Source organism: Pongo abelii, chromosome 19, assembly GCF_028885655.2.
Source record: "Pongo abelii isolate AG06213 chromosome 19, NHGRI_mPonAbe1-v2.0_pri, whole genome shotgun sequence".
In the NCBI taxonomy this organism is placed as follows: Eukaryota; Metazoa; Chordata; class Mammalia; order Primates; family Hominidae; genus Pongo; species Pongo abelii.
Window position 1 is genome coordinate 51,283,387 of NC_072004.2, and position 25,703 is coordinate 51,309,089.

The following is a 25,703-nucleotide window of genomic DNA, read 5'->3' on the forward strand; positions in this document are numbered from 1 at the left end:
CAGATGAATTCCTTTGAGATGCTCCCATGGACTGAGGCCATGTGTGTCATCTGCACTCTCCAGCTCCATTATGTTCCTGGATCAAGTAGAATTTGACCAATTTAAGGAGTAGACAGTACAGGGGGAACAGAAAGGAGAGAACGGAAGGGAAATTCTTTGCAGTCCTCTCAGACACCATGGACACCAGGAAAAATTTCATCATGCCACATCATTTGTAGGCAATCGCCAATTGATTGGGATATGGAACAACTGGAACTCTCATTCATAGCAGACTGGAGTGTAAAATAATCCAATTTAGAAAAACAGGCAGGGTGTGGTGGCTCACACCTGTAATCCCAGCACTTTGAGAGGCTGAGGTGGGAGGATCACTTGAGTCCAGGAGCCTTGAGACCAGCCTGGGCAAGATAGGAAGACCCTGTCTCTACATATAATTTAAAAAACAAGTGAGCCGATTGTGATGGTGCACACCTGTGGTCCCAGCTTCGTGGGAGGCTGAGGTGGGAGGCTCACTTAACCCCAGGAGGCCAAGGCTGCAGTGAAGTGTCCTCATGCCACTGCACTCCAGCCTGGGCAATAGAGCAAGACTCTGTCTCAAAAAATTAAAAAATAGAAAAACTGCTTGGTGAGTTGTAATACAGTCATATATCTACATCCATGTTCTGGCTTTTCTACTAAAAAATTACCCAAGAGAAAGGAAAATATATTTGTCTGTTTTTAACAGCTTTACTCATCATAGCCCCAGGCTGGAAACAATGCAAATGGTCACCAACAGGAGAAAGGAGAAATGAATTGTGGTTTTCATACAACAGAGTGGCCTTCAGCAATAATAAGGAGCTAAGTCACAGGAAACATCAATGGGCCTCCCAACTGAGTGGAAGAAGCCAGATCCAAACAGACACATGCTGTGAGAATTCCATTCGAGTCAAGTTGAACAACAGGCCATAATGGCGTCACCCTTGGGGGTCACTGACTGGGAGAGGCACAAAGGAGTCCTCCAGAGGCTGGAAATGTTCTGGATCTGGTTCTGGGTGGTGGTTGCACAGGTGTTTGCCTCCATTAAAAACAGGCTGAGGCTGGGTGCAGCGGCTGACGCCTGTAATTCAGCACTTTTGTAGGCTGAGGCAGGAGGATTGCTTGAGCCCAGGAGTTCGAGACCAGCCTGGGCAGCATAGCAAAACCTGGTCTCTACTAAAAATCAAAAAAATCAGTGGGGCATGGTGGTGCATGCCTGTAGTCCAAGCTACAGGGAGGCTGAGGCAGGAAGACTGCTTCAGCCTGGGAGGTTGAGGCCACAGTGAGAGCTGTGATCGCGCCACTGCACTCCAGGTTCGGTGACAGAGCAAGAACCTGTCTCCAAACAAAACAAAACAAAACAAAACTCAAACAGAAAATGAGGATCTACATTTTATTCTACCTAGACAATATCTCCATAAAATACTGCTAAAAGAAAAAAATCTCCCAGAGCCCAAGGAGGCACAGGCACAGCTCAGAGTTCCAGCAAATCAGCACCTTAGCATCACCTTGAGCCTTGGTGGTTAGTCACAGGTAAGCAGCCACATTGGTGAGTCTAGCCCATAAAGGAGGGCCCTCTGCTCCAAGCCTTGCCTGGAGGGGCCCTGGTCATTCCCACTATCCATCACAAGTTCAATGGCTAACCAATGTGTGCCAAATACATAAAATGTAGCTGGCACAGTGGCTCACGCCTGTAATCCCAGCACTTTGGGAGGCTGAGATGGGTAGATCACAAGGTCAGGAGATTGAGACCATCCTGGCTGACACAGTGAAACCCTGCCTCTACTAAAAATACAAAAAAATTAGCCAGGCATGGTGGCGGGCGCCTATGGCCCCAGCTGCTTGGGAGGCTGAGGCAGGAGAATGGTGTGCACCCGGGAGGCGGAGCTCATAGTGAGCCGAGGTCCTGCCACTGCACTCCAGCCTGAGCGACAGAGTGAGACTCCATCTCAAAAAAGCAACAACAAAAAAGGAAGCAAACTGGGTATGTGCTTTTAGAGATGTTGTACATTTTCAGCATTATAAATGAATAGAGATGACTAGCAATAGTTAGTTTGGTGGACAGATTTTTGGTATCTTAGTTTTGGATTTCTTCCACTAAAGGGATTGCCTGTTGAACGTTGTTAGGAATGTTAAGTACTGAAGGCAAACTGCCTGGGTTTGAATTTTGTTCTGTCCCTTGCACCCTGCCTGGCTTCAAATCCTAGCTTTGCTTATTAAGTTCTTTTAAGGGGATGATCTTTGAGCAAATGTCTTAGCTTCTATTTTCCCAAGTAAATGGACACAGTAGTTGCTACCTTGTGAAATAGTCATGTAATTGACCAGCATTTACTAAGTTGCGTCAGTGTTCAGTTTCAGTCATTGGTGATTCTGTAGTCAGACTGTGAGGAGGTTTTAGGGTGGGGGGTGGTGTGTGTGTGTAGCACTTAATTTCATACAGAAAGGAAAAGATACTTTTGATAACTGAGAGGCAGCTTTTCTCTGCTTTTGCATCAAAATGGAAGAAGGGAGTTTGGACAGGGAAACGAATTCTGTTCAATACTAAGCTCTCTTCCTCAAAATCAGAGGTACATAGAATGTGTAATAATTTACAGAATGTCTAGACTGAAACCATCCATTTTTTAAATTTATTTTTATTTTTTCAGGTTGAGACTGAGCTGAAGTTAATCTCTGGCGACGTTCTGGATGTACTGGACAAACACCTCATTCCAGCAGCTAACACTGGCAAGTCCAAGGTTTTCTATTATGAAATGTAGGTTCTATACTAACAACTAACAAGTGTACTTCAATAATTTTAAACACTCTCAGGAATAATTGGCTTTCTTTTTTTCTTAGACATTTCCTATTATTTTCCTTATTAAATATAACCAAAAATCCCACAGAAATTAACTGAGGAGCCTCTAAATATCAACAAAATTATCATTTGATAGACTAGAATTAAACAAGCAAGTGGTTCCAAGAAATGGCACAAGTGTATTAATCATAAAATAAAATTTCTCCATGAAACATTCAGCCACAACTGTGAAATGTGTGGCCATTTGGGGGAGGGGAATGAGATAGGTCCCATGAAAGCAAAAGAATATAAATAAGTAAAGCAAAAGCTAATGCATTTTTATAATAGCCTGACCATCTTTTTATTCCAACATTGACTATCCTTCTAACATTAAACAATTATTTTTAAATAAAAGTTGGAAACCTACATAGAAGAAAGTCATGATTCTAAAATGGCCAACTTTTAATCTTACCTTTTCCTTTCTAGTATAGACCCTACATTTCATAACAGAAAACCTTTGACTTGCCAGTGTTAGCTGCTGGAATGAGGTGTTTGTCCAGTGCATCCAGCATGTTGCCACAGATGAACTTTAGCTCAGTCTCAACCTGAAAAAAATAAAAATAAATTTTAAAAAATCATATTGTTTCAGTCTAGAAATTCTGTAAATTATTACACATTTCTATCTACCTCTGGTTTTGTGGAAGAGAACTTAGTAATACAGAGAATTCGTATCCTTCTCCAAACTCACTTCTTCACTTTTGACACAGAGGCAGAGAAAAGCTGCCTCTCGGTTAGCAAAAGTATCTTTTCCTTTTTGCATGCAATTAAGTGCTACACAAACACACCACCCCCTACCCCAACACCCCATCACAGTCCAATTGCAGAATCACCAACGACTAAAACTAAACACTGATGCAACTTGGTAAATGCTGGTCAATTACATGACTATTTCACAAGATAGCAACTATTGTGTCCATTTACTTGGGAAAACAAGCTAAGACATTTGCTCAAAGATCATCCTCTTAAAAGAACTTAATAAGCAGAGCTAGGATTTGAAGCCAGGCAGGGTGCAAGGGACAGAACAAAATTCAAACCCAGGCAGTTTGCCTTCAGTACTTACACTCCTAACAATGTACAACCGGCAATCCCTTTAGTGGAAGAGATCCAAAACTAGTTAAGATACCAAAAATCTATGGACCAAAAATACTATTGCTACTCATCTCTATTCATTTATAATGCTGAAAATGTACAGCACCTCTAAACGCACATACCCAACTTGCTTCCTTTTTTTTTCTTTTTCTTTTTTTGAGACAGAGTTTTGCTTTGTCCCTCAGGCTGGAGTGCAATGGCACAATCTCAGCTCACTGCAACCTCCACCTCCCGGGTTCACACCATTCTCTGCCTCAGCCTCCCAAGTTGCTGGGACTACAGGCACTACCACCATGCCAGGCTAATTTTTTTTTTTTTTTTGTATGTTTAGTAGAGACGGGGTTTTGCCGTGTTAGCCAAGATGGCCTCAATCTCCTGACCTTGTGATCCACCCACCTCGGCCTCCCAAAGTGCTGGGATTACAGGTGTGAGCCACTGTGCCCAGCCACTTGCTTCCTATTTTCTATGAACTCATGGCACTACTGTTGAACCTTTCTAGGTTCCTCTCATGCCCCTGGAACCTCCTTTCCACTGTAAAACATTCTCTTGCTCTTTCTTCCATAATAGCATTCTTATCTTAGCTAAGCAAAACAATTTTCTGAATCAACTATCTTCCTGATGACTTTTCAAATACAGACTGCTGTAGGAGATGAAAGGTTTCCATGTTCTCCTAGCTCCTCACATACTCAATGACTGCTCTCCTGTTACTCCCAACCCTTCCTCCTCACAAGCCGATATTCTACATTCCATTTCTCAGTTTCTGTCATCAATAGATCTCTAGGTCCTTATCCCACATTCACTGACTATCTACAGCCAACCTATCCAATACCTGAGATCACACCAAGGTATGGTGTGGCCACGTTCCACTCAACAGAGTTCTTTGCTTTCTACTCGAAGACTTGCACATGTCCATACCCCTAACTGTGCTGCTCCATACTAGAAGTCATACACTGTAATGCTCCACTCTTGGCCATGGCTTCCTCTTTTAGTTTCTTTTCTCTTCTTGTTTATACTTAGGGACTCAACAAGACATCTACACTCTTTCTCTCTCCGTTTCTTTCTTTCCTTCCTTCTTTCTTTCTTTTTCTTTCTTTCTTTCCTTCTTTCTTTCTTTCTTTCTCTTTCTTCTTTCTTTTCTTTCTCTTTCTCTCTCTCTCTTTTCTTCTTTCCTTTTTTATGCCTGTACCTCATCTAAGACATCCAGACTCGAACTTTTCACATCTTCTCCCAATGTATCAGTTACTTCCTCATTCCTCTGGGACACAAAACTTGTCTATTGGTCATCAAAATTCTTTGACCCAACATATTTCATGGTAATGATAACATCAACCCCAGCTTACAACTTTATTTTTAGGGACAGGGTCTCACTTTTTTTGTCCACTGCTGCAGCTTCCAGGAGAAAAAGTTATTCACCTCTGCCCTGAAATATTCTGTAGCCTAATCCATGTGAGCAAAAGACAAAAAATCTACCAAGATATAAAATGTGTACTACATATACAGTCAAGTGAGCACTAGGCTGTGACCTCAAATGCCAATGACTATGGCCAAATTACTGACAGACATACCCTGAGAACTAAGCCAGACACTCAAAAGAAACAAGCCTCCCTTTTCAGAGACATTTTCTAAAACCATAAAGATAAAAGGCAAAAATTAGGACATATTCAGTTAACAACAAACTCCTTCTCCCAGATAATTTCTGTTGTATAAATCCAAAGATTAAAAACTATGACATTGGATAAAAAAACCTGAGTCTTTCAATAAAAAGGAGAATGGGACAAATTTAACCCAAAATATTCATCATTTTTCTTGAAAATACAGTAGTTCCCTTTTATCTGAGAGGGATCCATTCTGAGATGCCCCAGTGGATACACTGAAACCATGGATAATACCAAACCTTATATATACTATATTTTGTTCTATACATACAAACTCATGGTAAAGTTTAATTTATAAACTAGGCACAGTAAAAGATTAATACCAGAATAATTATACTCTAATAGAAGTTACAAGAACATAGTCTCTTTTTCTCTCAAAATATCTTATTGTACTGTACCACACTGGTAACTCAAACTGTGGATAAGGGGGGACTGTGGTACAACAGTCTCACCATTTGCCGGTATTTCCAAATCATTTTTCCCTTGTCTTATCCTCCCTTGTTTCCTTCTTTCTGTTCAAGGCTGCTGATTATTCTCCAGGAGGCTCTTGTAGCTCCAATCACGTGCTTATATGTAACAGATGGGAGGTTTCTTTCTTCAGCTGTCAGCTCCACATCCATCCCTGCTAATTTCTTCATTGACTCCACATTTCTATAAGGGAAAAGCAAAATCTGTACACTTGCAGAATTAGCACCACATGGATGCTGCCGAAGGGTTTTCTGCCTGTGTCCTCTGGAGCGGTGACATCACATCCCCCCTGGACAGGAGCCCATTAAGCAACACTTGGCACAGTCAGGCAGTGCCACACCAGAATGTGGGGACCAGTGACTTCAGGGAGTGCTTGGCAGCAAGCCCCAAGGTCCTCAGGGTGCCCCAGGGCCTTCCTTGGAAACTGTACTGCTGTCAGTGCCCTGGCCCCATGGGCCTGTGATGAGAGTGTAGCCTGAGCGATCTACACAATGCCTTCAGGGTCGCTCTTCCATCGTCCTGGTGAGGAGCACAGCCCTGATCCATGCAGGCCTCCTGACCCACACCCTCGTGTTCTCTCCCAAACACACTTTCTTATCTCTTCAATATGGGCAGGCTGAGGAGGCTAAAAATTTCCCACATTTTTGAGTTCTGCTTCCCTTTTGATTATAAGTTCTGTCTCTAAGTCATTCCTCTTTTCTTTCATTTTCCTAGAAACATTCAAGAGAATGAAGCTGCTCCTTCAATACTTTGCTTAGATATTTCTTCTGCCAAATTTCAGGTTCATCGCTGGCAAGTTCTGCCTTCCAGAAAACACTAGGACATGAGCACAATTCAGCCAAGTTCTCTGTCACTTTATGACAAGCGTCACCTTTCCTCCAATGTCCAATAACGTGTTCTTCATTGCCATCTGAGGCTTCATCTGAATGAGTTTTCCCTTCTGTATTTTTATTTTTTAAAGAGACTGGGTCTCCCACTGTTGGCCAGGATGGTCTTGAACTCTCATCCTCAAACAATCCTCCCGTCTTGGCCTCCCAAAGTGCTAAGATTCCAGGCATGAGACACCATGCCCGACACCCTCCATATGCTACCAACATTCTGTCCAGCTCTCCTCTTCTCAGCCCTCGCCAGAATCACCCTTAACCAAGAGTCACAGGGAGAAGACAGCCACCCACACTTCAAGAGACAGGCCTGGAACAGAGCCTTCCTGCACAGCCTCAGAAGGGACCCACCCTGATGCCACCTTGATCTTGGACCCATGGCCTCCAGTACTGTGAGACAGTAACATTCTGTTGTTAAAGGTGCCCAGTCTGTGGTACTGTAAAACAGCCCTAGGAAACTAACACAGCCTGTTAGCCCACAGATGGTGGAGAGATGGAATGCTCAGTGGAGCTCCAGGCTTACTGTCTACAGCTCCCAAAGTGCACTACGGGACCCTTGGGTGGGTGAGGTATGCAAGGTAATTTTGGGTGGTGCAGGGTGAAAAATTTCAATTGACATAAAAATGTGTTTATCTTACTGGGTAAATCAGGGGTCCTCACCTGTTAGGAACCAGGCTGCACAGCAGGAGGTGAGCAGCCAGCCAGCAAGCAAAGCTTCATCTGTAGAAACAGCCGCTCCCCATCCCTCACATTACTACATGAGCTCTGCCACCTGTCACATGAGTGGTGCCGTTACATTCTCATAGAATCCAACTGTGAACTGAGCATGCCAAGAATCCAGATTGCGTGCTCCTTATGAGAACCTAATGCCTGACGATCTGTGACTATCTCCCATCACCTCCCGATGGGACCATGTAGTTGCAGGAAAACAAGCTCAGGGCTCCCACTAATTCTATATTATGGTGAGTTGTGTAATTATTTCATTATATATTACAGTGAAATAATCATAGAAATAAAGCACACAATAAATGTAATGGGCTTGAATCATCTCTGAATCATCCCTTCCCCTTCTCCCAGGTCCGTGGAAGAGCTGTCTTCAAGAAAACTGCTCTCTGGTGCCAAAAAGTTTGGGGACCGCTGGTGTAAATGTTTCTAATAGTTAAACAACATAAACTTTACATGCTATGAAGAATACAGGTTTAAATGCTAATAAAAATAGGTGCAAATGAAAACACTCTTTCTGTGGTCCAGGGAATCTTAACCATTCTATCAGAAAGACTTGCAGCTTGGAGCTGCAGCTGCCCTCCCACATCCTGTCCACTGTAAAGCCCTGCAACACACACACACACAGACACACACACACACACACACACACACACACATGCATATACTTGCACACACACATGCACACAGATGCACATACATAAATACATTCAAATGTATATTCCTGCACACACACACACACATACATACATACACATGCATATAGATGCACACACACACAGACACACACACGCTGTGCTTCATGCCCTCACTAGGGTGGCCTGGAAGGAAATGCGTGTTTTTAGGAGAAGTGAAGACAACTGAGGCCCCTCATTCTCCTGGTGTTTGCACAAGTGCCTTCTCTGCAGACGATGCTTGAGTCTCTTTCTTGGTTCTCCCTCTTACTGAAAGAGAGAAGCAGAGGCCCGGCACATACTCGGCTGCTTAGGGCTCAAGCCAAGTTCGCAAGCTTCCTGGGGAGCCTAGTGAGATGAAGGCACTGGAGAGCCTTCCCCAAAAGAGGCGTCGGCTTTTCATGGATCCTTGAGCCCAGGAAGGCAATAGGTGAGACATCACACTTCATCAGAAGACACAAGTAAACTCCAGTGAGAAAGGGCAATGGTCAAAGATTTTATTCTCTCGCAGAGGGGGTTCTTGGGCTGTAAGCAGCAGGCAGAAGACTTTATTGCATGCATAGTTAGGTGATGGCAACCTATGGTTTTCACTGGGGACTGGGATCAAGAGTGACCCGACCTCCTACTCATGCTCATCTCTCCCTGTCTCTCTCTTTGCCTTTTGTGTCTCTCTCCCTATCTCTTGCTCCTTTTCCTCTCAGCCTCCTCTGTCTCTCTCCTTATCTCTCTTCCTCTCTCTCTCTAACTCCTTCTCCCCATCTCTCTTTCTCTCTCCTTCTTTTCCACTTCTCTCTCCCTCCTCATCTCTCTGCCTGCCACTGTTCAGGCTCCTGGGGCCCCACGTGGATGGGTGGACACAGGACTCCTAGGCTACCTTTCACAGCGCAAGCAGAGGGCTGCAGGACCTTGGTCCCCCCCTCCCAGCATCCTCAAAATGAGGGGTGTGGGGTGTGCCTGTGCTCTCCTGGGTGGGCACCCCACAGTCCAGGAAATAGAAACCGCAGGTCACAGCTGGCTCGAGTGGTGCCCACGGGGCTGCCAGCTTCCATCGTGTGATCTGCTGAGGCCAAAGCAGAGGACAGCAGCCCAGGCCCGACTCTGCAGCAGGGTGGGGGTAGGGGTGGGCTTGGGGGTGGGGATGGGGATGGGAGCCGCCAATGCAAACTGGCCCCTGGCTGGTTTCCTACCCTGCACCCTGCCATGCAAGGCCTCCTCTCCCACCCCTACCCCTGTCTGCCCCACCTCCACCCCTAGTCTGTCCCACACCCAGGCTCCAGAAGTCTCCCAGGATCCAGGAACTAAGGGCAACCACTGGGTTCCACAGCCCCTAGTCCATGGGTCAGCCACCCCTCTGCGTGCTGACAAACCTTGGCTCTCACGCCCCACCCCAAGCCAACCACACAGCCCTGTCCCCGCACCAGCATTATTACCGCCTCCTGATTTTGGCCCTGACAGCCCTGCTTCCTGGTAACCTTGCCCCCTCCCACCCAGCTCCAGGCAAGCCCAAAGGCCAGCGCCCTCCACCCACCCTTCCTGGGGGCCACTCTACTATCTCCTTGCCCAGATGTCTTAACCTGGCTTTACCAAGCTAGAATAAATAACAGGGATGAGGCCCCGGACTCCACCAGGAAGATGTGCCAAAATACTCTCCATTTAGAAGCGGGAACAGTGATGGGGCCTATGGATGACCCCAGGATTGTCACCCAAGCAGCAAGAAGGGCAAGGAGCCCGGTTTCCTGCTCTTACCCGGGGAGGACGTGGCCAGGGCTCCACAAGGCCTTGGAGAGGGGTGGGTAGGAGAGCAGATCCACCCTCCTCTTGAGGAAGCAACCACCACCCCCAGGAAGAGCAGATTGGGGCACACAGGCAGAGTACCTGAGTGCTGTAGAGCAGGGCCAGCAGATTTGTACTCAGCCTCAGCCCCAGGGGAGCTGCAAGATAGACTGAGACCCTCACAGGTTGGGCTCTGTGCCCCCACCCAAATCTCATCTGGAATTGTAATCCTCCTGTGTCAAGGGAGGAACCTGGTGGGAGGGGATTGGATCTGGGGACAGTTTCCCCCCTGCTGCTCCCCTGATAGTAAGAGAGTTCTCAGGAGAGCTAATGGTTTGAAAGTGTGGCACTTCCTGGTTCTCCACTCACTCCCTCCTGCCGCCTTGTGGAGAAGGTGCCTGCTTCCCCTTCGCCTTCTGCCATGACTGTAGGTTCCCTGAACTGGGAGTCAATTAAACCTCTTTCCTTTATAAATTACCCAGTCTCAAGTATTTCTTTATAGCAGTGTGAAAACAAACTAATAACCCTTCCCTGAGGCGCCTTCTCCTTAGGCAACCAGCTGCCCCCATGCTCCTCCTCTGCTGCCTGTTCTTTCTTTTCCCCTCATGAGGCCCAAGTGATAAACAGGGCCAGCCGCAGCCCCAGCCCCAGCCCCAGCCCCATCCTACTGCAGGCCTGTGTGGCTGCTGGAGAGGCCGTGCTCCTTTCCTCTCCCCAAACCTGCCTGATACACTTTCTGGATCTGCTGTTGCTGAATCTACAGATGCAGAGCTCCTGGATACGAGAGCCAAGTGTGCTTTGAGAGTAGGGTGGGTGATGTTGCTGATGAGTACAGGGGAGCAGGTGTTGATCAGGAGGACCCTGCACTGGGGCATCTGGACGTCCTGCCTCAGGACTTGAGACTCCAGTTGGATGGCACAGGCAGACTCAGCCCAGGTCAAAGTCGCCCCCTTGAAGTTTCATTTTATCCCAAGCTCTTTCTGGACCCGGGAATTTGGCATCCCCTAGGCCCTGCATGGAAGGACAGCTGAACCAGGTTTTAGATAACATGTCTAGAAGAGTGAGCCCCTAGTGTGTGCCCTGCACTTTCCCCACAGGATCCTCTAGCTAGAGTATCCAGGGGTCATGGAGAGAAATACCCAGTTAAAATATCACAAATGAAGAAGTGATACCATCAGAGACACTAAAAAGACCATTAGGTAATAGTATTAGCTTTTGTATTCTGAGATCCAACAGCAGCAGTCACTTCCCTCCACCCCTATGTGTATCCCAGGACCACCCTGGGCAGGGAGGGCTGAAGTTAGGGAGCACCCATGGATGCTCTGATGCTGGCCCTGGGCCTCGGGGGTGACAGTGATGAGGAACTGTGTGCACACATGAGTGGGGCATCTGGGCCTGGCCAGAGAAGCAACACACACGTGTTAGGGCACAGAGGTGTTCTGAGGACGTGTTTACCCACATACACGTGTGCACGCACGTGCACAAACACATCGCAGGCAGGCATGTTGACGCCTCAGGCAGTGGAGGACCCTGACTATGGGCCCTGCTGACCCGGGCAAGGCCCCATTGTGATGCGTGCCATGACCTCAGAATGTCACTGGTGCTTAGCACCTATCCGCTCTCTGGCCTGCCTCAGTGTTCTACAGCAGTTACACACAGGCGGTGGTATCTGTGAGCAGCTCTGTGGACTCAAAGGTTTTCTCCCTGAGAGGCATAACCCAGGCCAGCTGATTCATCAGAATCAGGTGAGTGTGACCTGCTCTCTTCCCTCCAGGTTGACTTGGGGACAGTGGTTACGGTGTGGGCGGTGTTAGCGTCTGTGGGGCAGCTACCGAGGCGGGTCATCCCTGAGCACTCACCAGGCGCCCGTTCTACACTGCCCGTGTAGACGATTGGCTCTTTCGTCCTCATGGTGGCTTCATAGAGTGGGTGCTGTTCCCAAATGTACCCATTCGACAGATGAGACGTCTGGGGTCAGAGAGGCAGGAACTGGCCTGGGAATCCAGACGTGACCCTGAGTTTTGCTCTCAGCCCTGCCGTGTGCTGTGCTGGAATTCAGGCCTGAACCCTGTGACCTCCTTGCCCTAGATCCCAAATCTGCCCAGGTTTCCGATCCCGATGGGGCAGAGCCTGGTCCTAGCAGAGCCACTGGTATAGATCCACTGTGGGTGGGGTGAATAGGACGGTCCTCAGAACACCTCTGTGCCCTAAGCTGGGTCCTGATGGTCGCTGTGGGCCCCACTGAACACACATGGTCCCTTGTCTGGGGGAGCCTGCTGCCCTTGGGCAGCTGTGGAAAATGAAGGAGCCCTGGAGGGCTGGCTGAGGGGAGACTATCTTCCCTTCTGTTCAAAGGGGTCCAGGCACTAGGGTTCTCCCCAGGTATTTCTTGCTCTGTGTGGTCCTCTCAAGGCCCCGCCCTCCTTTTGCCCCGAGTATTCCCAGGAGGGACGGTCCATCCAGGTGTTCTCCAGGACCAAGGACCCACTGTTCTTCCTCAGTGACCCAGGAAAATGAAGCCTCCTCCTCTAGGGACAGCTCAGAATGGTGGACTCCACAGTCTCTCTGCGAGAGACGTGGTTTCCATGAGTACAATAGATCTTTTTCATCCCCAAACCGAACACCCTCCTGCTCAACAGGCATTATTCCTAAAGTGGATTCACTGTTCAGACTGAAGGGCCATGGTAGCCAAAGTGATGAGCGGAGTACAACCGAGTAGTCAGGAGAGATCTTGTTCCCTGTAGGAAACGGGGCATCTCTGTGGCCCTGAGCATCCCAGGAGGCCGAGTGTACAGAGACCTCTGGTCACTGACCCCAGTCTGCCTCCACATCCCTGGAACAGCCCATCATGGGCCCTTCACCCTTGGCAGGTGGAAACCATTCAAGTTGCTGGGGCAGGTGTGCCCCCATTTCATGGCATTTGGGGACAACAGGATTCTCTGTCCAGGCCCCACTGTACTCAAGTCCTTGGGAAGATGCCCACCCCTGCTTGGGACTTGGGACTCCAGAGACTCGAGCAGCTGTGGGCCACTGGGTCTGGCCCCTTTTTACCTGGGGGTGGCAGTAGAATGGGGTTTACGCAGCCAGCCAGCATCTGGGAGCCCGGCAGGAGTGGTTCAGGTGTTCTCCGAAGCTGTCAGGTACAGTGTAACCTTTAGACAATTTTGTCTCACAGGATGGACACGGTAGAGGACGCGGACAGTTGGTGGGCACAAGAGCGAGAGGACATCATTATGAAATATGAAAAGGTACAAGTCGGTCTGCTTCTTGGAGGGAGGCCTCTTCCAGTGCGCCCTGGTCAAAGGGTCCTGGGCTCCCTAGGAGCACAGGGCAGGGACGGGTGGCCAATGCCCCCAGGCCCTTGCACCCTTTACCTTGGACCCCTCAGCAAGCTCCCTCTGGGCTACAGGGACACGGAGCTCGGCTGCCAGAGGACAAGGGGCCTGTGCCTGTTGGAATCTACGGCAACATTGATCACTTTGGAATTCTGCAGTGAGTCCTCTGCACTCCCTTCACCCCTAAAGCACCTGTCTCAGCTCAGGGATGGGTTTGCTTTTAGAAAGGCCTTTCTGACACAGGACATGTCTCGCCAGGTCGGGTCAACCTCCTTTCCAGGGACAGAACTCCTCGCTGGCTCTCCTGCAGGTCCAGCCCGAGGTTGTTGTTAGGCCAGAGGTGCGGGGCCCATCTAGGGAGCCGGTGGGAATGGAGACTGGGCTAGGTCAGGCACCTGGGCTCTCAGCAGTTCTGTCGGCAAGTGAGCACAAGAGGAGCGGGGCAGCCTGAGGGTCTGGCCCTGTCTACTTGGAGACAACCCCAGTGAGATCCAAGGGTTGTGGCCACAGGGTGAGGGGATGCCTGGCCCAGCCTCGGGGCTGTTGTCCAGCAGGTCTCTGAGGGCCCACCTGCCCTTGCTCTCCCCCATTCCCCTAGAGCTACAGCCCTCACTGTCCCATGAGGGGAAAAGGCATGGTGACAATGGAGGCTGTAGCCCTAGGAGAATGGGGGAGAAGATGGGCAGGGCCCCATTCTGGGCATCCCACGGTGAGGCCAGGGAGGCAGCAGGGCTTGTGGCTAAAGACCCTGGGTCTGGTGCTGGGAAGGGATCTGGGGCCAGGTAAGGAGCCCATCCAGGGGCTCATCCCTCAGGGATCATAAGATGGAGAGACAGAGGATCCCTGGGGAGGTAGGGTGGGAGGGAGCTGATGAGCCGTGCCACTTCTGAAACGCAGGTGTGTGGCTCAGGTGCAGGGAGAGGCAGGTGGATGCTGGGAGGTCAGAACCTGCAAGGGTCTTGGGGCTGTCAAGTGGGAAGGGCCCCTGGTGCACCTAGAGTACACCAGGCAGGTCTCAGGGCAGGCTCCTTTGACCCTGGTGGGGTGATGTGGTCACTCCCTGAGGGACTCCTGTCAGGGCCCGGTTGCCCACCGTGGGCGACCCCCATCCCATCTCAGGGCTAACCTTTCTCAGCTCCAGCAGAAAGCACCACCTCGAGTCCAGGATGGACAGCCCCATTGGGCAGCCTGACCGCCCCCCACACCAGGGGCCCCAGTAACCCCGGTCGGGCTGTCCCTGCACTCCTTCTTCTCCCATGTCCTGCCCCTCCTGGGAGTCAGACCCACAGGAAGGCCCTTGTCCTCCCTTCCCTGTGCCTTCTCCTGGGCTGAGCCCTGAGCTGAATAGGGACAGAGCCAGTGCTTTCTAGGGGTCTGCTCCCGGGCTGGGGTGGCTCCAGGCCCCGTGCAGGTCCTCAGCTCTGCCTGGGTTGCCTTACAGTGAGACGGAGCTGCCTCCTCTGGCTGCACAGGAGGTGAAGGTAAGAGCCTGATGCATGGAGGGGCTGGTCCAGGGATGTAGGGACTGGGCGTGTGGTTGGTGAGGCAGAGGAAGCAGCCGGCCTGGGCGGTGGTGGGTGAGGGCAACACGCTGTCACTGGGAGGGGCAGCAGTTCCTGCTGGACCTGACCCCAGGTTGCTGTTAACTTTGGCAGTTTGATAAAATTTTCAAAAGGAGAACCACAGTCCTGGCTTGGGGGTGGCTTCATGCTTGTGTCAGGACCCCACCTAGAGGCTGGGACCTAAGACTGGTGTGTCTGTGGCCTGAGGATGGTACATCCCGAGGTCCCAAAGTCAGCCCACTGGTGCTCATTTGCTCAAAGGCTCTCAGCCCTTGAGGTCTGCCCTTCCCTAGCTCCTTCCAGCTGGGTCCCACCAGGGCTCCAGAGCCCAAGATCCAGCATCCGCGGACGGCTCTGGGAAGCCTGGCAGCTCCGCTAACTCCAACATGCCTCATTTGACAGAATCGGCGGGAGATGAGACGGACGAGCAAGTGGAGGAAAATGCTGGGAGAATGGGAGACATATAAGCACAGTACAAAAGTAATGTGTGGGGGGAGAGGCCCCTGGAAGCACTCTTTGCAGAGACAGGGGACAGGCACCCATGGCTGTGGCCTGGCACCGTCAGCCTCTCAGAGGGCAGGTGGCACACTGTCCTCACCCGGAGGACTGCAGGCCTGGTCGCCAGATTTCCTGCCTGTTCGTGCAAGCGTCACCTTGCTGGGAGGGAATCTGAATCTAGGGCTGGGACCACCCAGAGCTCAAGGCTAGGGATGCCCTGGTGACCCGAAGGAAGGAAAAGGTTCAGATCAGAGTTTCAACTCTGAGTGTCCATCCACTCTTTCAGTCCTGGGAAGGGAGACCCTGTCCCAACTTGATTTCACCTCTACTGAGGAATCATGGGGCCAAAACCGACAATTTCCAGAATCCCCGGGCTCTGGTCCTCACTGGGGTCACCCTGTGGCCTGGGACACCAGATTGTTTTCTGCCCACAGCTCATAGATCGAGTGTACAAGGGAATTCCCATGAACATCCGGGGCCCGGTGTGGTCAGTCCTCCTGAACATTCAGGAAATCAAGTTGAAAAACCCCAGAAAATACAAGGTACGCTCAGCCAGAGCACAACAAACAGGACAGGCCATGTCAGGGGCCCAGGTCTGCAGCTGGAGGGAACGTCAAGACCACCCTGGGGGGCTGGGGGCAAAGGTCAGATGAACACCCTGGGCACAGATGGTTACACAGTCACCACAGACAAACTCAGCTGTGGTGACCCTCCCTGGCTTCAGTAACAAGCCAAAATGCAGCTTTCTGGAGAAGGAAACCTTCCTTCTGTCCTTTCTTCCCGAAGTGCTGACTGTGGGCTGACTGCCACTGGGGGCAGGGAGTCTTCCATCTGTTCTGAGGCTGCTTCCTCCTCTTGGCCCTGCCCTACAGATCATGAAAGAGAAGGGCAAGAGGTCATCTGAACACATCCACCAGATCGACCTGGACGTAAGCGGGACCTTAAGGAAGCATATCTTCTTCAGGGATCGATATGGAGCCAAGTAAGCCTACGGGAGCCACAGGGCCCCAGGGGAGATGGAGTGAACAAGAGGGATGGGGGCTTCCGCGGAGCAGAAGCCAGGGTCACCCAGGAGGGATGACAGAGCTGCCAAGAGCTCTCCGGGCCCAGGGAGCAGCCTGCACCATGAACTGAGCACCTCCCTGGTTCCAAGCCCTGGGTCAGACTGGAACATGTGGGGCCAGAACCCAGGAGGATCCTGAGGAGATGGAAGACAGTAAAGAAAATCATACACAATGGTGAAAGGTGCTCTCCCTGACCCATGGGGACCCATGGTAGGACCCACAGGAGGGTGGCAGGATAGAGGGCCCATGAGCCCCCCCCTCCCAGGCAACAATGACAGCAACCAAATGCTAGGAGAATTAGGGGTCCTGGAAACTCTCATCCAGGTCTGCTGGGAACATGACATGGCACAGCCACGTTGGCAGCCAGTTGGGCATTGGCTGACAAAGCTCAGTGGACTTGAACCACGCGTCCCCAAAGTGTCACAGATATTGAACCCACTGATTTGAAAAATGACATCCACATGAAACCTGCATGCCAGGTTCACTGCTTGATTGCTCGTCACTCACACAGGGAGCCTTCGGGGACGGCCTTGAACACGAGAATGGGGAGAGCAAGGCTGGTCCTCCCTTCAAACGGAAGACCCAGTGAGAAAAGGGAAGGAGCCAGTGATGCCCGCACGAATGTGGGTGGATCCTAGATGCATTTTGCTAAGGGAAAGAAGCCAGACCCAATAAGCTACCACAGTAGGATTCCCATTCCTAGGCCATTCTGGAAAAGGCCAAACCATAGGGACTGAGAAGCAGTCTGGGTGGCCAGGGGCTGACGGACCGGGGAGAGGCTGGGTGCATAGGGGCCACCCTGGAGACTTGGAGGATGAAGGAGTCACTCCAGGAGGGGCTGCGGCGGTGGCCAGGAGACGCTGCACATTGGTTTAGGACCGTGGAGGAACTGTACACCCACAGACTGAACTGGCATGTGTGCAAACTGAAAAAAAAAAATCATTCAGAGTGAAAAGGATCAGGCAAGTCACTGTACAACTGAGCTATTTGCATGTCACAGATGTGGATTTTACTGAAACATTTCTTCAACAGTCTCAGGCCCTGAAGAGCTCACTGCTTATCTGGTGAATCATCTGAACCTGAAATAGGATTTGCTGTTAGGCTGTGTAGACAAAGTGAAACTAACAGCATCTGCACAAACCAAACCATAGCCCCCTTTCTCTGTTTCCTAGGCAGCGGGAACTATTCTACATCCTCCTGGCATATTCGCAGTATAACCCGGTGAGTATTCCCGGCAGTGAGGTCCCCGGGCCGTATTTCCATATTCACAGGAGTGGGTGTCTGGTGGGGGTGTCGTTGCTTCTTTTAAAGTTAGTATTTGTGACCCACCAGGATATAGGAGGTAGGATTACAGCTCACCACTGGCATAAACCTCCAAGCAAGGGAGGGGTCTCAAGGGGTCAAGCTGAGACACAAAGGAGTCAGGGCCTCGACTCCTGCTGTCACATGGGCCTGACCACCACTTCTCAGAACAAGAAATGATGCCTTCCTCCTGGGGCTGCCCCGTAGCCCAGGAGCTTGGCAGCATCCCACACAGGATGGTGCTATCGGCAGACATTTTGGACAAGGTGCTGAAGTGCCTGATGGACTTGGCTCTTGTCATGAAATGAATTTGCATCCTGAGGAAGCCTCTTCTTCAGAGGAAGCCTCTCCAGTCACCTCTGCCCTCTCCAATGACATGAGTCCTCCCAGGTGACCTCAGCCCTCCCAGGTGATGTCCTTCCATGGTAACTCTGGCTCTTGCAGGAGGTGGGCTACTGCAGGGACCTCAGCCACATCGCTGCCTTGTTCCTCCTTTACCTGCCTGAGGAGGATGCATTCTGGGCACTGGTGCAGCTGCTGGCCAGTGAGAGGCACTCTCTGCAGGGTAAGTGAACAGCTGCCCCGGGGACCTCCTGCAGCCAGACATGGGGATGGCTACCCTGGCCAGGTGATCACAGCTTTCAGCCAAGGCACCCTCCTTTTGTCACCAGCTTGTTGGGAGACTTTAGGATGTCTCTGCTGAGGGTCCCACAGGAGTCCACGGCTGACCCCCAAAGCCCAAATCAGATGCCTTTCATCCCCATCAGCAGAGGGCATATCATCCTCCCCGTGGCCACCCTCTGTGTCCTGGAGCCACACCCTCCAGCTCTGATTCAGTGCAGCTGACTCTCCCCTCCCTGAGAGTCCTCCTGCCCTCCAGCTGCCCGGGCTCCTGCTGCCGTTGGTGCCCACGAATGGGCCGACAAAGCCCAGGTGGCAGCATCTCCCCATCCCCTGTTCACTGGCCCGACCCCACTTCCAGGAGATGACCAGGAAGCCCAGCACCCACCCAGTTCTGGCCACCCTGTCGTGGCCTCAAAGTCAGGACTTGCCCTTTTTGCACCCTGGCCCAGGAGGCCTCCAGGAGAACCTCCAGCCAGGCTCCAGGGAATGTTCCCGCCCCACCTCCCCAGGGTAAAGGCCGCATGGTGGGGTCACCAGATGGGAGGGTGGGAGGCCTTGGGGTTTGGGGGCCTCTCCAGCTGCCCAGCTCTTGCAGCTGATGGCTCCACATCTTGGGGGAAGGCTCTGATTTCATGATGGGCTGGGGGCTTCTCAGGATTTCACAGCCCAAATGGCGGGACAGTCCAGGGGCTCCAAGACCAACAGGAGCATGTGGTACCCACGTCACGACCCAAGACCATGTGGCATCAGGTGAGTTTGTGGTCCCCTCGGCTCTTCCCAGAGGCCCTGCCTCCCGTGGGGCTGTAGGAGCAGGGGAGCTGGAGCCCCTCGTGGGGCTGGTGACTGGTTGAATCCCAGCCAGGGCCTGACCTGGGACTTCGGGTTCTCCGTGGGCTGGGAGTTGGTTTCCTTTCCTCCTCCTCTTCCTCCTGGAGGAGACAGAGGCACAGGGATGGGGGCCCAGCTCCCGCAGAGCAGGGCAAAGGGCAGTGTGTCCACCGGGAGTGTGGGAAGGTGACAGTGTTGTGGGGAGCTCTGGACACCGCCCAGTGTTCTCCACTAGGGGAAGGGTCTTCAGAGGCCCTGGAAGAGGGAGGTTCTTAGGGCAGCCCAGTGGCCTGAGCACCTGTGTTGCTTCCATCAGGACAAGGAAGATCTATGTGGGCAGTGTTCCTCGTTAGGCTGCCTTATCCGGATATTGATTGACGAGGTAAGGAGGCATAGGGAGACCCTGGCTCAGGGACCCTCCTTAACCTGCAGTGCCCTGCTTCCCCAGCCCGGGGGTATGGCTCATTCCCAGCCCACAGGAGGCTCAGGCAGGTCCCCAAAGGACACACAAGCAAAACCCTCTGCCCAAGAGGGGTCATCCCAGGGCAATGGCTGGGGCTCAGGCCCAGCCTCATGGGCAGACTGGGCCAGGACCCGACTTGAGAGGGCTCAGGGAAGCCTCAGGCCCTGGGCAAGCTCCTCTCTCCAGGAGCCACATCCCCACTCAAATGAGTGCCCCCCATGAGGAGCTGCAAGACCTTGTCTGACCCAGCGTCCTGGAGGGCTCAGGCGACCCTCATGGGGAAGGTCACTGACTCTGGAGACTGAAGCCCCAGTGTGCGCAGCTCGAGCCACCAGCCCCAGCCTGGAAGGACCAGGTTCTTTCACACCTGCTGTCCCCACAGATCTCTCTCGGGCTCACCCTGCGCCTGTGGGACGTCTATTTGCTGGAAGGAGAACAGGTGTTGATGCCGATGACAACCATTGCCTTTAAGGTTCAGCAGAGTAAGTCTACGTGTGCCCAGTGGGGCCTGGGGAGCCCTGGGGTCAGACCCCGACTGGCCCGAAGGCAGCTTCCACACACTGTCCTCATGATCCTCAGTTCTGGCCCAGAGGGAGGTCTGGCCAGGGGGGCTGGGCAGGACACTGTGACACCGAGTCCATTCCCCACATGACCCAGATGAAAGTCCAGAGTGTGGTGCGCACTTCCCTGCCCAGGTCGTCCCCCAGCCACAGTCTCCTGTGTATATCTGGATGCCTGGGGTGGCCACAAAAGGATCCGGCACCGCCCAGTGGGAGACTGAAGTGGCCACGGGGTATGAGCTGTGACTATTCCCAGGTGACTCTCCTGGCCTGATACCCACCCTGTCCCTAGAGCGCCTCATGAAGACATCCAGGTGTGGCCTGTGGGCACGTTTTCGGAACCTGTTCGTTTACACCTGGGCCAGGGATGATGACACTGTGCTCAAGCATCTTAGGGCCTCTATGAAGAAACTAACAAGAAAGCAGGAGGACCTGCCACCCCCAGGTGGGCTCCAGTGCCATGTCCCCTCCCATGTTACCCTGTGGGGTAGTCAATAGTAGGGGAGTGCCCGGGACCCGCAACCCTACTACCTGGGCCTTCCTCTTCACCTTTTCTTCCTCCTCTTCCTCCTGCACTCTAAGAAGGTACAGGAGGCCCACCGGTCCTCAGGGCAGGCGCTCAGTGCCTGTATACTGGACGTGCTGTGCACGCAGGAGGGGGATGTGGGCAAGACCCTCCAACAAGCCCCCTCCCACTTTCCACGGTGTCTCGCTCTCCCCCTCACAGGGCCCTCAAAGTAACTAGATGAGCCCAGACCCATTTGTGGGAGACCCCGCCCCTCCCTGCAAGCACCCACAGCCTCAGAGAGCAGCAGAGGCCCCTCACTCGTGCACGCTCCTCCAAGGTTGCCAGGACAACAAGCCTTGAGCCAGGGAGACAAGGGAATCGGTGTCCCTGACCCCCAGAGCATTCAGGGAGAGGGCACAGGCCGGACCCCGGGCCCAGAGCCAGAGCCAAGAGTTCAGCCAGATGTGGGAATGGTCAGTCCTGGCATGGACTGGGCAGCCCAGGAGGGCAGAGGGTGTCCCACGTCCGGGCCCAAAAACCCACTGCAGAGACGGGTCCCCATGTGAGGTGGCAAGGGGCTGGGTGACATCCAAGGCCCCTCCCACCTGAGTTCTGACTGGGGGCCGTATCCCAGGCCCAACAGCCCTGGGACGAAGGTGTGTGGCAGGAAGACCCCAGCCAGTGTGAATCCTGGGGGCAGTCCCAGGAGCCGCCCGCCATGCCACGACAGCTTCCCCACGCCAGGCAGCACACACCCCTCCCTCTGAGATCAGCAGACTACAGGCGTGTCCTCAGTGTCAGGCCACGGGGGCCACACAGAGACCCCGAGGACTACAGAGATGCAGGCAGGTGGGGCCCAGCCCGGAAAGGCCTGCATGGGCTCACTGGAGACACTGACCGCGTCTGTTTTCCTTTCAGCCAAACCCGAGCAAGGGTCCTCGGCATCCAGGCCTGTGCCGGCTTCACGTGGCGGGAAGACCCTCTGCAAGGGGGACAGGCAGGCCCCTCTAGGCCCACCAGCCCGGTTCCAGCGGCCCATTTGGTCAGCTTCCCCGCCATGGGCACCTCGTTCTTCCACACCCTGTCCTGCTGGGGCTGTCCGCGAAGACAACTACCCTGTGGGCACTCGGGGTGTACCCAGCCCGGCCCTGGCTCAGGGAGGACCTCAGGGTTCCTGGAGATTCCTGCAGTGGAACTCCATGCCCCGCCTCCCAACGGACCTGGATGTAGGGGGCCCTTGGTTCCCCCATTATGATTTCGAACAGAGCTGCTGGGTCCGTGCCATATCCCAGGAGGACCAGCTGGCCACCTGCTGGCAGGCTGAACACCCTGCGGAGGGGGTGAGATTGGCTTTCACTGCACTGAGTCACAACGTGGGCATGGACTTCCCGGCCCTGCAGTGCACCCAGCACTGAATCCAACCAGGGCACTCCCTTCAGAGCTAGGGACGAGCAGCAGTGCGCTCCCACCTCAGGGCCTTGCCTCTGCTGCCTCCACTTGGAAAGTTCTCAGTTCCCTCCAGGTTTCTAGAAGCATCTGGGCCAGGGCTCATGGCTGGATAATTTCCCAAGGCTTAACAACCCAAGCAACCTTCCCATCCTCGTTTTATTTTTGTTAAACTTATGAAAATTTATTAAGAAAGTGTGCAGCTCGAGAGACATTCAGAGATGGAACACACCAGCCCCAAGATCACAAAGCCAACCATGCCCAGCCCCTCCCAGTACCCCCAGCCCCACGACCAGCGTTCTGAATTCTGATGACACCGCGAGCCTGCCTTTGTACTTTAAACTCATGGAAGGATAACCACCTTCACGTTTTAAAATAAATGTTTCCTGTTGAATGATTTTAGATTTTAGACAGAAATATTCAAAAGGCACTACAGTGTCCTCTTACACCTTCCATCCGGCTGCCCCTAATAATGACGTTTTGCAGTCCCATGGCACATAAGAAATTTAGGCCGGGTGTGGTGGCTCACACCTGTAATCCCGGCAATTTGAGAGGTCGAGGTGGGAGGTTCAGGTTCACTTGAGTCTACAAGTCTGAGACCAGCCTGGGAAGCATAGGCGGACCCTGTCTCTAGAGAAAAGTCAAAGAAATTAGCCAGGCATGGTGGTGTGTGCCTATAGTCCCACCTAGTCAGGAGGCTGAGGCAGGAGGATTGCTGGAGCCCATGAGTTCCAGGAAGCAGTGAGCCATGATTGCACCACTGCACTCCAGCCTGGGTGACAGAGTGAGACTTTAGCTCTTAAAAAAAAATTGAGAAATGTAACCTGAGTACAATCCTATTAACTAAATAATAATGTGAACTATTATCTAAGGTTATTAAGGCTAGAATTATCCCATTTTTGCCTAACTTCTTGTACCTGTCCGAAGATCCCACCTTGGACTCACCCTCTGCCTTCAGCTCATGTCTCTTCAGCTTCCTCCAGATGGTCCAGCAGACACACACCTGGGCTGAATGGTAGAGCTGATTGCTCATACACAAGGGTAGACCGGTGGGCAGGGATTTTCAAACTTTTGCAGTAAATGAGTTTTCCATGGTGTTCTGGAGAGCACCGTTTGAGAAACATTTTGATAGTGAATCTAGGCCTCAATATCCATCAGCTGCTCTAGCTTGAATTTTGTTCAAGCTCAGTGAAAACCTGCTCTGCATGTGCATGTGAAATGGGCAAGGATGAGTAAGCTGCAGATAAAGAAGACAGGACACAGGGGGTCTGTCTAAGCTCTATCTCCTGCCTGCAGCACTGACGGATCAAATCCAATGCTTAGGGAATAGTGACCACGTGCTGGGCCAGCCCCGGGCTCTGAGGATCTGACAGTGAGTGACGCTGAGCCAGGCCTGGCCCTTGGGGAGCTCTCCAGCATACACCTCCCTCTCCCCTCCCAGGGCCCTGCAAAGCGGGCATCAACGCCATTGTTAATGCACAGAGGAGGAACCTGACTGTTAGACCTGGGTTTTCCAGGGTTGCACGGCTTCTGGGAGACAGATGTGACCCTGAGGGCAGGGCACAGGCCAGTGTAATGCCAGGATGGAATGAGCTGTGATCTGTGCCATGTAGAGGCGTGGGCCAAGGTGGGACTGACTGATGACCAGGTCAGCCAGGTTGCTGAAAATCCTCTTGGGTCCTCACCTGCCAGCTCCCAGGAGTCCAGAACTTCCAGGAGAGTTGTGGCAGGTCCCCTATCCTCAGCTGGGTGGGCCTGGATAGAACAGCAAGGCGAGGGCACATTTCCCCAGCCATTCCCTCCAGGCACAGCTGTGACCTGCTCATTCCAATTTTTTGGAAATATTTCCACACACACACAGAACTGCAAATAGCAGTGGATATGGTGAGAGGTGTTTGGACATGGGATACGCAGTATTTTGGAGGCAGAGCCAGGACTTGCCGATGGGTTAGCTGCAGGGCTTGAGCAGGGAAGGAGAGTCGAGGATGATGTGTTCAAATCGGTTCACTCACCTTCTGTGTGCCGCGCCTGTGCTGGGCACTGGGTGAGACAGATGAGCACAGGAGCCCCAGGCTGGGGGAGATGTCGGGGGAAGCCCAGAATGTCTGTGCAGTGTAGGAAGCCCAGAGTGTCTACTGGGAGCTGAAGGCTTATGTCCACCTGGGTGCCATCCAGGCTCTCTGCATGTAGAAGTATACGCTGAGCTGCCTGGAGGAGGAGCAGCTGCTGTTGGTGGTGACCAGCACGTTCAGGAACGGAGACTGCTCTGTCAACAGAGAGGGGGATGGCCTGAGGTCTGGATGGTGTAGCGGGTGGTAGGGCCCAGGAGGACCCAGGAAAGGGTCTCAGGGATGCAGAACATCCTACTGAGGGTGTTTGGGAGTCAGTGCTCAGGTCACTCTGGGTCACTCAGGTCATTTGCCAGCCTCTGTCATAATTATTGCCATATGAGAGTTCCACCTTTCCTATGACATATTTTATATATTTCTATGAATGGCCTACTTGTTTGTATTTATGAATTTATGTTTAAAGGATGGGCAGGGGTGCTTGAGAGGTCCCCAGGAGATTCCCTCTGGGGAAAGAGGGGCCCACCCCTTCCCAGCAGCCCTCTGAGACCCCCGATCGCTTGGCCACAGCCCCTGCCTGGAGAAAGCATCCCCCTCGGAGATATATGGATATCAGAAGAAACTTTTCTCTGTCACCAGGACAAATCCTGTTCTTATTTGAACCAAGGCCAGTTTTCCTAATGAATGCAGGGAGGACAGCACAGACCAGTGAAACCAGCAGATAATCCATAAGACTCTATCCCAGAGCTGGGAAATCTCCTTCCCTGCCAAAACTTTTCCTGAAAGTTCTTAAGAATGAGGCAAACAGTTTAAGTCTCTCTTGCATTGTCCTTTTAGTGAAAGAGTTCAATAAGGAAGGAGAGGAAGTGGAGCAGATGCTTAGTTTCCAAGCTGGAAAAGTGGCCCGTGGTTAACCAAGACTGGATGTAAAAGTACAGGTAGCCGCGGGTCCAGGTGAGACAGTCCTCTGATGGCATGGCTGCTAATGCCAGCAGATGCTCCCGTCCTCTCCTTTCAAAGACTGACTTCTTCTGGTCTTTCATTCATTAAAATAAAATTGACAGGGCATCATCCAAGAAGCTCTACACTTTCCCTTCCCTGGATTTCAGACTCTAGATTCTGCTGAGATTTGAGCTTCACGGTGAACACATTCTTGGTGTGCTTGCTGCTGAGGGGTGTGGAGGACAGAGAGATGGTGAAATGGCAAAGTGGCTCTTGAGCGTGGGTGGGGGAAGCCCCCACATTTCTGAGTCAGTGCCACCTGGACACTACCCTTGGAGCATCCTGCTGAGGTGGCCATTCAGGTTTTCCTTCCTTTCCTTTTATTCCACTGTTTCTG

The 25,703-nt window shown here is 52.2% G+C and overlaps 2 protein-coding genes and 1 long non-coding RNA gene across 22 annotated transcripts in view; 2 read left to right on the forward strand and 1 right to left on the reverse strand.

Annotated features, from left to right (window-relative positions):
- LOC134760560 (uncharacterized) overlaps positions 1 to 6,244 on the forward strand; it is a 52,945-nt gene extending 46,701 nt beyond the window's left edge. For 2 of the 3 annotated variants that reach the window (XR_010138272.1, XR_010138271.1), the window contains 3 exons: positions 722 to 1,545; positions 2,658 to 2,764; positions 6,111 to 6,244. This is a non-coding gene — a long non-coding RNA (uncharacterized LOC134760560). Of the gene's footprint in view, positions 1 to 721; positions 1,546 to 2,657; positions 3,344 to 6,110 lie in introns of those variants that run through there. The other variant, XR_010138273.1, reaches the window with a different exon arrangement.
- LOC112131566 (ribosomal protein S6 kinase beta-1-like) overlaps positions 1 to 25,703 on the reverse strand; it is a 252,973-nt gene that overhangs the window by 185,199 nt on the left and 42,071 nt on the right. The window lies entirely within an intron of this gene.
- LOC100444547 (TBC1 domain family member 3G) lies at positions 11,612 to 22,692 on the forward strand. Of its 3 annotated transcripts, XM_054536710.2 has the most exons (15): positions 11,612 to 11,853; positions 13,284 to 13,356; positions 13,518 to 13,600; positions 14,885 to 14,924; positions 15,408 to 15,485; positions 15,938 to 16,045; positions 16,376 to 16,485; positions 17,740 to 17,788; positions 18,314 to 18,434; positions 19,149 to 19,243; positions 19,638 to 19,703; positions 20,167 to 20,266; positions 20,637 to 20,789; positions 21,771 to 22,206; positions 22,250 to 22,469. In XM_054536710.2, exons 2-15 carry the CDS (start codon positions 13,285 to 13,287, stop codon positions 22,380 to 22,382), a joined length of 1,644 nt encoding a protein of 547 aa, XP_054392685.2. In that variant the 5' UTR covers positions 11,612 to 11,853; position 13,284; the 3' UTR covers positions 22,383 to 22,469. The 3 variants fall into 3 exon arrangements, with proteins under 3 accessions (XP_054392685.2, XP_054392684.2, XP_024097421.3); XM_054536709.2 differs by having other exon boundaries at positions 11,613 to 11,853; positions 21,771 to 22,692; XM_024241653.3 differs by lacking the exon at positions 11,612 to 11,853 and having other exon boundaries at positions 13,157 to 13,356; positions 21,771 to 22,692.